Here is an 11,532-nt window from a genome sequence, read left to right on the forward strand (position 1 = left end):
GCGTGGCCCTGGGGCGAATGGTCCGACTGTGATGCCGAGTGCCGGGGTGGAATCAGGAGCCGCACTAGGGCCTGCGCTGACCCCACCGCCCAAGAATGGGGGGCAAGCCCTGTCCAGGGGACTGCTGTGCAGATGGAGACTTGCAACCAGCAGCCTGCGGAGATGCCCGGGTAAAAAGGAATATCCATGCTTGGGCCTGGCAGTATCCAGGGAGGGAGGGGAAATAATGGCACCAGGGCTGGGAATTTAGGGTGTGAAGAACTTGCTGTTTGCCATTGCCTTTCTCTGAGGCTGAGGGATTGAAACTTGCCCAAGGTCACCCATGGGATTCTATGACTGAACTGGGATCGAACACCTGGTCTCCAGCGTCCTAGTCCAGTGCTCAAACCACTACACCAAGCCAGCTCCTTACCACTACAAACGATCAGGCCTCAAACTATAAATGTTTGCTCTTTTGACTCCAACCTACCGCACTTTTTTCCCTTGGGTTTTCTTGGTAAGATTTATTCAGAGGAAGTTTGCCCATTGCCTTCCTTGAGGCGAGAGAGGAAGACTTGCCAAGGTCATCCAGTTGGTTTCTGTGGCTGAGCCGTGACTTGAACCTGGTCTCTCAGAGTTTAGTCAGCCCCAACCATGCAGCAGGCAAGTCTTCCTGGGCAAGACTTCTTCAGAGGGGTTTGCCGTTGTCTTTCCTTAAGGATGAGGAACGTGACTCACCCCAAGTCACCCAGGGCCTTTCCAGGACGGGCAGGGGTTTGAACCCTGGTCTCCCAGCGTCCTAGTCCAACACTCAGACCATGCGTTAGGCTGGCTCTGCCTTGAGGGGACTCTGACTTATGGCAACCTCTCTGAAGACTTTCTTGGCAAAACTTATTCAGAGGGGATGGTTGTGTTGTTTTGGGAGTCAGTCTCCCTCCTCCCTACGCTCTAGCCTTTGGTTTTCATATTGTGCACTGACCCCTCCCCTGCCCTTTTCCCCACAGACTGTGGCCCGGACATGGCTATGTTCAAGCCGGACACTGCGAGCGAGGCCTCGTGGCTCCTTGTCCCCAGACCTGCCAGCAACTGAGCACCACAACGACTTGCCACAGCAGCTGTGGGGGGTGAGCAAGTGCCCGTTCGGGCAGAGAGAGTCGTACCCTGCAAGGGATGTACACCACCATCCCTCTCCTCATGCCTCTGGGTATCTTTGAAAAAGTCATCACAAAGATTATTATTCCTTCCTTCTGGGACTACTGGCTTTGCTGTGTTGGCCATTCTGTGGCTGGTGGAGAGCGTTGAGGGACAGGGAATCATCTGTCTGTGTGCCATAGCCAGATGCAGACCAAGAACATCATCTGCTGAGGCCTCAGTAGATTTTTGCATCTGGCTAGGGGCAACAGCCAGTCCTTTTCCCCATTGCCAACCACGGGATGGCCATTCAAGATGACTACCCAGCAGCAAACCATGCTCCTCTGGGGTGTGAGAGTAGGAGGTGTAACAGCAGAGTAACCTGCAGTGGGCAGTACAGGACCTGTCCTGGCGTTGAGATGGGAGTCAGCTCAAACCTCCCCAGAGCCTTGTGTGATGTTAAGGCTGGTGCCTAGGTCCATCAAATATTCCTGAGATGCAGCAGGTGTACACAGATCATGCCCCGATGCTCCCACATTCCCTGGGTTGAGCCAGTCTCCTCTCCTCTTGGGTGAGGCCAAAGCATCTGCCGTCTCCCAGCTTGCAGACAGTGCTCCACTTTCTAGAAGGTTACTGGGGCTTGTTGCTACTCATGGGACCCCTTCCTGAGGATCAGTGGCCATGCCAGGCAACACAGCGGCTCAGCTCCCAGCAAAGTCTGCCACCTGGTCAAGGGACAGAATGCTGGCCCAGCAGGCTGCCGGTTGAAGGTTTGCCCCAGCTGCTCTCATCTGTTCGCTTGAAAGCTTCTTCAAGAGGAGCACCATGAGTAACTTCTGCAAGGAGGTCTCAGCCAGTGAGGGTCCTCCTTATGCCACTTGAGTTCCAAGGTACCACCATAGGGCCCACTGCAGCTGTGTGGCTCTTTGGGTGACCAGTGCCCCTCGCACCAAATGAGGCATTCTATCCCAGTGGGCAGAGAGATTTTGTAGCTGAAATAAAGATGTTGGCAGAAGATGGGCTTTCCTAGACTGCGGTCTACTTCCTCAGATGCATATAGTCTCCTTTGGTGGGACCAGCTTCCACAGCATGCAAGCTTGGTGTGTCTACCAGAGGCTACCCGCTCCTTCTTGGCCCATAACCCCGGCTGGACAGCCATTGTTTTAAATCTCCCCATGCCCTTGCCAGTCCCCCCTGTTCCTTCCCCAGGCTGTCGATGCCCCCCCGGGTTCCTGCAGGACGGGGGCTGTGTGAACGTCAGCCAGTGCCACTGCCTCTTTGACCAGGAGCAAACACGCCCAGAGAGATTTCCTAAGGGACAACTGCAGCCAGTGGTGAGTGGAGGACTGGGGCCCAACCACCGCTGCCACCCCCCACCCCCCACCCCCCGACCGCACAAAAGCTTTCCGCCAGAAGCAGCCAGATGTATTGTAAATAATTTTTAAAAAAAAATGCATAATGCCTTATTAAATAACTTAAACACATTTGTCCTGGCATGTAAGCAGCTCGAAAACAACGCAGCGCCTCTGAAAAGTCACTTCTTTGAACTACACCTCCCAGAATATAATTATTTTATTTGTTTATTTATACTACCTTTGACTCTGAAACCATGTTTGGAAAAGTTGGGTTTTTTGACCGCGACTCTCAGGATTTTATTTTATTTTAAATAAATTTAAAAACACATTAAAATATCTTTACAATATTTTAAACACATTTGATCCTGGAATTAAAGCACCTCTAAATATTTTTGACTCTCAGAACAGTCTCCCAAGTAACCTTTCCAAGCTCATCACCTTTTGGGAGGGGAGAGGGTGCTTTCCCTGGGCCCTTGGCTGCCTCTGCCAGGTCAAGAGGGAGCTCTTTTTCTCCCTGGGGGGCTTGCCCTATCTACTCTGGGATAGAGGAGGCAGGCACTTTGTTCCCAACCAGGGAGCTGGTGGATCTTGTGTCCCTGGGGCGGCTGAGGGCTCTTCCCCAGAGGAGTGCCCCCATTGATTGTTCCTGACCCACAGAACGATGCGAGGGCTCTCTGTGACTTGCCTTTCTCCCTGCAGTGTCTGCCTGGATGGCGTCGTGACCCTGTGACTCCGTGGCCTGCCCTGTGAACTGGGCTGGTCGGCGTTGGTCTCCGTGGACACCCTGTGGCCGGAGCTGTGGGACTGGCATGCAAACAGAGATTTCTGGTAACAGATTGGGAGTTGGGGAAGTCGCTTTTGGAGAGGTGGTAGTTCCTCCACGGCTTCTGGAGGATTCTGGGAGTTGTAGAACTTTCCTAAGTTCTGGAGGACAGTAGAGTAGAAGAGACCCCTCGTCATCACCTAGGGTGCATCTACACTGTAAGATAGTACAGTTTGACACCTCTTTAAGTGCTATAGCTCCATCCTGTGGATCCTGGAATTCGCGTAGTTTTACAAGGTCTTCAGCCTTCTCTGCCAAAGAGTGCTGGTGCTTCACAAATTCCGAACTTGTAGGATAGAGCCATGGCGTGTTATAGTACATTACTCCTACAGTGTGAATGAATGCACCCTATGTTAGTGATCTTGCAACCCTTGGAGTGTTGTGGCTGCAAAGCATATATTGACCAGAATGCTGCTGCTTAGTTTAGAGCAGACCCATTCACCCCCACAGTGTTGACTCACCACTGGATTTGACTCAGTGGGTCTACTCTAGTTACAACCAGCCATGGGCACCCTGGCCATTGCTTTGTCCCCAGACACTTCAAAAGTTGTGGTCTGCCTACCTTCTGGACAGGTGATCCTTTTACCCACTTCTTGTCTGAGAGTAGGGGGGCCTGCAGATGAGCACCAGGTACATCCTTAGGTGGGTGGAGCCAGCCTCCCTCATGCTCCATACCTGCCTCTTTCACTACCCTAAGATGGAGAGTGGCACTTAAATTTCCCCTTCTGCCACCCCCTTTTACTAATCCCCCTTTTCTTAAGGCTCCCTTGCCCTCTTCCAGGTCCCCTTCCAACCCAGCAGCTGCCAATGGGGTTGCCCCATGTCAAGGGGTGCCCAAGAGGTGGGCGAGTGTCACACCGCCTGCATCTCAGGTAGGAGCCATGCATGCCTGTGCCACTGGGAGCAAGCGACTGCTCTGGAAGAAATTTGCTGCCCACCTGTGGAGAATGGGCAGGGCACAGAAACCTTGCAAATGGCCCTGGAATGATTGGGCCATTTGGTCAACTCTGACTCTGGGAATGGGGCTCATGGTGGCAATATTTAAAATCAGTCCAAGATAATGTTAGTGATAGTGATAGGTGAAGTTCTGGTCATTCTCTCTCCCCCCGCTCTGCTTGCAGGATTGCGTTCCTCTGAGCAACTGGACCCCCTGGTCTCCTTGCTCCAAGACCTGTTTCTACGCACGGATGCGGTCGGAGTGAGGAAGCGTGTTTCCGGCACTGCAACAGCACCGTAGAGGCCAGCGCTGGTGCAATGGGGAAAAAGTTGCAGGGGAGCCCTGCAACACCCCTCCTTGCCCAGGGTGAATGGCGACATAGGGCTGCAAGGTTTGTGGGAGGGGAGGCGATGGACACGGCCACCCAGTCCTGATTCTGTACTTGGGAGGCAGCATGAGTATGCGGAGTGGAGATTGAAATCTGGGGGTGGAAGAATGGAATCCACTGGCTGAAACAGGTGTGCCCCACACTACAATATTTTGTTGCATAGAATTACACGAGTTAGAAAAGGGTCCACTAGGAAACCTAGGAGTTTATCACACGGGAAGATCCCATGCAGAAAACTGGGGGGGGAAAACGCAAAAGTGGGTAGATTTTTCAGACGACATTCAGGGGGTAACCTGAGCGGAAAGTGGACCAAAACCCCAAAGTGGGTAGATTTTCAGACGACCTCAGGGGTTAACCTGAGCAGAAAGTGACGGACAAAACCCGCAAAAGTGGGTTGATTTTCAGACGACCTCAGGGGTTAACCTGAGCAGAAAGTGGACAAAACCCGCAAAAGTGGGTTGATTTTCAGACGACATCAGGGGTTAACCTGAGCAGAAAGTGGACAAAACCCGCAAAAGTGGGTTGATTTTCACAGGACATAAGGGTTAATGAGCATTAACATGATCAACCCGACAGAAAGTAGACAAATCCCGTTCCTTTTTACTTTTCAGAAAATCCCAAAAGTAAAAAAAAGAGTGAGTTTTGTCAACTTCCCGTTGGATTAATGCTGCTTATTGCATATTAACCCCAACATGTCTGAAAATCAACCTGCTTTTGTGGGTTTTTTCGGATTTTAAACATCCCGTTTCTTCACGAGATCCGTTCCTTGTGATAAAATCCTTGGTCCAACCCCTGCAAGAACAGAAATCCACTGCTGCAAAAAAAGTTCTACCTGTTGGTGTCCCTGTTCAGCCTCTTTCTTTGTCTTTCTCTCCATCCTCCGCAGTGGAAGGTATCTGGACTCCTGCCAGCCTGGTCCAAGTGCTCAGCTCCATGCGACTCTGGAGTTCAAACCCGCAACCGCACCTGCTCCAGACACTGCCTATGGGGGCCAAATGCTCTGGGGCCCCTTTCCGACCCAGGATTGAAACCCAGCCCTGCAAAGGTAGCCGGATGGGAGGGTGATAGACACATGGACTTTGGGCCCAACTGGGAACACTGGAGGGATCACCCCACACATATCTTAGTCTTGCCAGATCTCAGGGTCTCTTTAGTCTGAGGCATCATGGGAAGAAGATCTCAGAGAGAGTGCTGCCTTGGAAAGCTTACTGTATAACCCCTCCTCTGGTGTGTAGAGTTATTTGTTTTATTTGTGTCATTGTACTCGTGGCAACTTTATGTTCAACATTATGCCTGCCTTTGCACTTTTCTTCCTTGATCTTCCTATAGGTGTTCCAGGTCTTTGGGTTCTCTGCTATATATTGTGTCGGCTTGTATATCTGCTTGTGGATATTCCTTCCTCTATTTCCACTCTCTTTCTTCTGTTGTCAAGCCGCTTTTTATATAATACATTCTGCATACCAGTTGAACAGATAGGGTGAGAGGATGCAGCCTTGCCTGACCTTTGCCTTTGGAAACCTTCTGTTTCTTCATATTCTGTCCCAACAGTGCCCTTGTCCTGAGTATAGATTCCTCCTCAGGTCTCAGGATGTGTCGGCATTCCCATTATGTCTTTAAGGGTGTTCCATAGCCTTTCATGATCTGTGCAGTCAAAGGCTTTGCTATAGTCTATAAAGACTTGCTGTTTTCATTTGGAATTCCTTGGTGCTCCATTAGCCCTTGTATGTTTGCAATGTGGTCTTCGGTGCCTCTTCCTTTCCTGAATCCTGCTTGCACCTCTGGGATTGTCTCTCTCATGCCTATGGTTGCGTCTATGTTGCAGCCGATTTTGAGCATGATTTTGCTTACATGGAGAGTCAGTGTATGGAGTGGAAACTCTGATTGATGCTTAATGTGATGCAGGGATGCACATCCAAAACTGCTGGAGAAGTAGCTATGATCCTTCTCCAGAGAAGGAGAGTCACCCCACCCTTGAGGCACCCATATGCCACTGTCGCAAGAACTTTTCAGGCTGAGAGACTTCAGACTCCAGCGTGGCCACAGAGCTCTCTCTAACTTAGCCACTTTGCAGAGTAGTTGCGAAGGGTCAGTGGAGTAAATGGGAAAATTATGTACCCTTCCCAAGATTCCTGAAGCATGACAGGGATCTGTAGCCTTCTCTGTGGGATTAGTGAACTGCAACCCACATGATACTACATCATGACCAAGCTGGCTGAGGCCAATAGGAACTGTAGTCCAATCACACCCGAAGGACCACAGGTTACTCAGCTGTCCATTAGAAGAAAGGTGAGTAAATAAGTGGACGGGATGAACAAATTTATATGTATGTAGAGAGGTCTTGTAGCACCTTTGAGACTACTGAAGAAAGAAATTGGCTGTGCTGAGCTTGTTTAGACTCAGGTCTACTTCCTCAGTGCATTTGGTGGAGTGGAAGCAAGTTTTTTAGAAGGGCGGTATACAAATAAAGTTTTTATTATTATTATTATTTATATATGCCATAGGGATGTGAGGATGTCAATTCAAATTCAAAACCCTTTGTGTACAGAAATGAAGTTGCAGGTCCAATTTTAACGATGGTCCGTTAATGCAGAAAGACATAATGTTTGGAGGCAAATTCTGTCTGCCTTACACTGCCCTCTTCACTCCGGGGATCCAAATTGTCCTCCCTTGCTTGAAGGCAGGGATGGCAATCATGCACTTCTCCAGCTGACGTTTAACTGCAGCTACTATTCCTCATCTTTGGCTATGCTGGCTAGTGGCTGCTGGGACTTTCACTCCATCAAACTCAGGAGGGTTAAGTGATGCCCAGCCTTGCTCCAGAGTGTCTCTGTGTCCTACCTACTCCTCCTCAGACACTGTTCTTTGGCCTCACCGGAGGCTGTTGCCCCTCTCATCTGCAGCGCAGTGCCCAGGAAACATGGTCTACCAGACGGTGGAGGAGTGCCAGCAGAAAGGAGGTGCCTGCCCTCGCCTGTGCCTGGACCAGGGCTCCCAGGTGGAGTGTACGTCTGTCTGCCGCACAGGGTGCGCCTGTCCGGAGGGGCTCTTCCTCCACAACGAGACCTGCCTGCCCCTCAGCCAATGCTCCTGCTACCACCAGGACGAGATCTACCCACCAGGCAGCACCCTCCCGCTGGACGCCTGCAACAACTGGTATGGTGGAACTGGGTGGGAGTTTGGGCAAGAGGACAATGTGGGTCAAATAATTCCTCCTTTCCTAGATGAAGTTCCCCCTAGTCTCCTGCCTGCTTCAGAACAACAGGCTTCTTCCTTGCTCCGTTATGCTTGTTAAAAAGGAGGCAGGCAGCTGCCTTTGGGGTCAGTTTCCAGGCCATCATCAAGAATAGCACCCTTGAGTGCTCTGTGATCTTTGCTGGACCCATTCCCTTGGAAGGTCTGGTCTGTATAAAGGACTATTGGCTTCTATCCCACTCTTTCAAAACATATAGTTTTTGTGGAGTTGACTACAACTCCCACAGTTCCACATCAAACATGGCTATTCTGTTGCCAGAAGAGTAACTTTGCCAGGCTCTGGACTCCCACCCTTCCCCAGTCCAGACCAAGGGAATCTATGCTGAAAATGTCCCTTTTCCTCTTTGCAGCACCTGTGTCGATGGGCAGATGGCATGCACTATGGAGCCCTGCCCAGGTAAGCAGGGGTGAGAGGGAGCCGCTCTTGATCCGTCTGGCTCTGATGGGCAACAACGGCTGCCCATGCTCCCTGGCAAGGAGGCTGGCTTTCCCCCAACTCAATGGGCACTAGATCCTGTTTTTGGATTTTTCTGATCAGATTATTTTAGCATAAATCCAATTTACTTAAATGGTGGTAGGCGGTACCCAGTACTCCTTTATGTGGGCAATTCCCCTTTCCTCTGACACACCACGATGGAGCCAGTTGGCAGATGTGTGTAGTGCAACCTATGGGTACTGTAACACAGGCGTACAGTGTGACCTGTGTGTACCATGGAAGCTAAAACAAATGTCCAGAATGGCCCGGAATGGCCACCAGAACTTTGCCATGGCTTTGGTCCCTTCAGGTCATTCGGACAGGGGTGCCATTTGAAGTTTACACTCTGCCAGTCTAGGGCAGGATTGACCAGGATCCCAGCCTGAACATAGAAAGAGAGAGCTTGGTTGGCTCCTTGCAGTCAAAAGGGTTGAAATGAATAATCCATAATGGGGCTGGACAGAGCAGAAAAAAGAAAGAGGAAGGGGAGAGGAGTGGAGAGGATCACATTATTTTGTGGTGTGTCACACAGCGGCCTCTGACCTCTGATACAAAAGAGGCAATGTGGCAGAGTGGATAGAGTTAAGGGGGCTTGTGTCTATAAGCTCCAGGGGGAAGCTCTAGTGAAAATAGAAACTCTCCTCCTGAAGCTATCTCTCTGGACCTAATATATCTCACAAGGTTGCTGTAAGGATACAACAACAAGGTGAGAGGATACTGTACCTTGGCCAGAGCTTGGAAAAGGTACATTGATCAATCGATTGATTGATTGATTGATTGACTGATATGATATCATGCCTTTGTCTGAATATGGGTTGCTGGGCAGGTTGTAACAAAACACATTATTTTGGAATACAACTCCCAGAATCCCGCACCCAGCATGGGAGGTCAGTGGATCCCATATCTGGATGGTGTTGAATCCACTACAGATTTTGCTCCTGAATTTAAAGGAGGTTTCCCAAGGTGACAAGCCCTATCACTCCAAACTAGGCTCTCCATCCTGGACAATTCATTTGAAGTTCAAGCTGATACGTAGAGCAGGTTCCCCACTGACCTGGGACTATGCTTGCCATGTTTCCAGGCCCTTTGGTGGGTAGGTTTTTTCAACAACGGCTCCGAGACTCTGGAACAGTTTTCCTGAGGAGATCTGCTCGGCGGCCTCATTAGAGACATTTAGAAAAGCAGTTAAAACCGAGCTTTTTATCCGCGCATACCCCACCTGATATGAATGATATGCCTCTGTCTGTGTATGATCCCTGCCTTGCTTGTTGATTCTATTGTTATTGTCTGATGTTGGATATTTTATTGTTTTTAGCTGCTTTTAATTGAATTTTGAGGTAAACACTTTTTGCTTTTATTTGTCTGTAACCCCGCTTTGATCCACCGGGACAGGCGGGGAAACATAAATAAAATTTATTATTATCATTAATATTATTAGGTGAGTAAAAACAAGGCCCTTGGCGTCCGTCAACTAGGGATTGCAAGGCATTGGAAAGTGCCTCTGAGGGACCATGACTCTTTCCTACTTCCTCTCTGCAGCCAACTGCAGCTGGAGCGCATGGACAGCCTGGAGCACCTGCAGCCGAACCTGCAACGTGGGCACACGGCGTCGCTACCACTCACGCTCTGAGCCACCCACCACTGCTGGGGGAGAGCCATGCCAGGGGTCCAATGTGGAAATTGAGTTCTGTAGCCTTCAGCCATGCCAGGGTGAGAGGAGCATGGAGGTGCCGGCACACAGGGAATGGATGGAGGGCTTACAGTTGGAGCCTCCCCATGCATTTCACACCTTCCTCTCTTTCTGTCCTGGCCCAGGTCTGGGCGCGGAATGGGGTCCGTGGTCCGAGTGCTCTGTGCCCTGTGGGGGTGGCTACCAGAACCGGACGAAGGCAAGCCCAAATATCCTGCACAGGATCCAGTTTGCTACCTGCAACCTTCATCCCTGCAAAGGTGGGTCCCTTTCCTTAATTCCCCCATCACTTTACAGACCCTTGGCAGACATTTGCCTTGTGCTTGTCAACCTATGTCTGGCTCTAGGTGAAGAAGGAGCAGGAGCCATTGCATGTGATAATCATTTGCGCAATCATTTACTTACCGTTTTCACTTTATTTGCAGGATGCTTTAAATGCGCTTTAATCTCTCTTTAATGCCAAAATTATCCACAGCATGATAAACTCAACGGCAAAGAAGAAAAGTGCTAAAATGACTCCTTGCTCCCTTTGAGAAGAAAATCAGGGCTGACTTAGTTTCCTGGGGCCCTCCAGGATTCTCCCTCAGGGGCCACATCCAGTCTCCAGGCTGCCTGCTCCCCTCCCCTGGGATAATGCCTCTGGTCTCTTGCACTTCTCCACTGACCTAACTCTTCTCCTTTTGGACCAGGTGAGACGCCCGGTGACTGCCCCGAGGGGAAGGTATGGCTGGAGTGTGCAGACGAACCAGCCTCTTGTGCAGAGCTCAGCTTGGAGGCTGATGCCAGTAACGGGTCCTGCCGGGCCGGGTGCTACTGCCCCAATGCCACCGTCCTGCTGGTGAGCGTGGCCGCCTCTTCTTGGCTAAGAAGAAGTTGCATCTTGGGGGTAACTCTCATACCCAAAATTCTGCTAGAAGGAGTCCCAGGCTGAAAATGGAAGCTCAAGAATGTAGACAGGAAAGGCAATTTTAGTGGCTTTGGTGGGCCCTATGAGAACCTGTGAAGACGCCAAAGGCGTATCTGTTCTAACAGGCCAGTGTTCTGTGATGGCCACCCTGGTTCCTCAGAGGGCAACAGCATCCTTCCCCCAATGGTCCTGAGTTGCATCCTGCTTCTGGGACTGGGCAGGACATCTTTCTCCATTGGAACTTGTAGCCACTGACAGCCTGACACATTCAAATGCCCTTTCTAAACTGTCCAAGTGGGTGGCCATCATCCTATCTTGTGCCTATAGTTGTGCCTATCCTATCTTGTCCATAGTTGAAAGAGTCTGCCTGCAAAAGGGGTGGCAGTGTATCACCCCTGTGGCTATCACTGCTATGGAATCCTGGGATTTGCAGTTTGGGGAAAGTCTTTGCATTCTTTGCTAGAAAGCTCTAATGCTGTAGTTCAGGGAAACAGATGGAATTCAAACACTGCCACAGTCAACAAATCCCTGGTTTCCTTAGGATGGAGCCATGAAATTGGTGCAAAGACATCCTAGGATTTGGAAGCAGGTGGAG

The 11,532-nt window shown here is 50.4% G+C and overlaps 1 protein-coding gene across 1 annotated transcript in view; it reads left to right on the top strand.

Annotated features, from left to right (window-relative positions):
- Nucleotides 1-11,532, top strand: part of LOC121932821 (SCO-spondin-like) — a 143,447-nt gene that overhangs the window by 85,288 nt on the left and 46,627 nt on the right. The window contains 5 exon segments of the mRNA XM_042471812.1: nucleotides 7,514-7,766; nucleotides 8,216-8,262; nucleotides 9,880-10,050; nucleotides 10,156-10,290; nucleotides 10,720-10,902. Of these exon segments, the coding sequence (XP_042327746.1) occupies nucleotides 7,514-7,766; nucleotides 8,216-8,262; nucleotides 9,880-10,050; nucleotides 10,156-10,290; nucleotides 10,720-10,902 (789 nt within the window).

This window comes from Sceloporus undulatus, chromosome 6, assembly GCF_019175285.1.
Source record: "Sceloporus undulatus isolate JIND9_A2432 ecotype Alabama chromosome 6, SceUnd_v1.1, whole genome shotgun sequence".
Lineage (NCBI taxonomy): Eukaryota > Metazoa > Chordata > Lepidosauria > Squamata > Phrynosomatidae > Sceloporus > Sceloporus undulatus.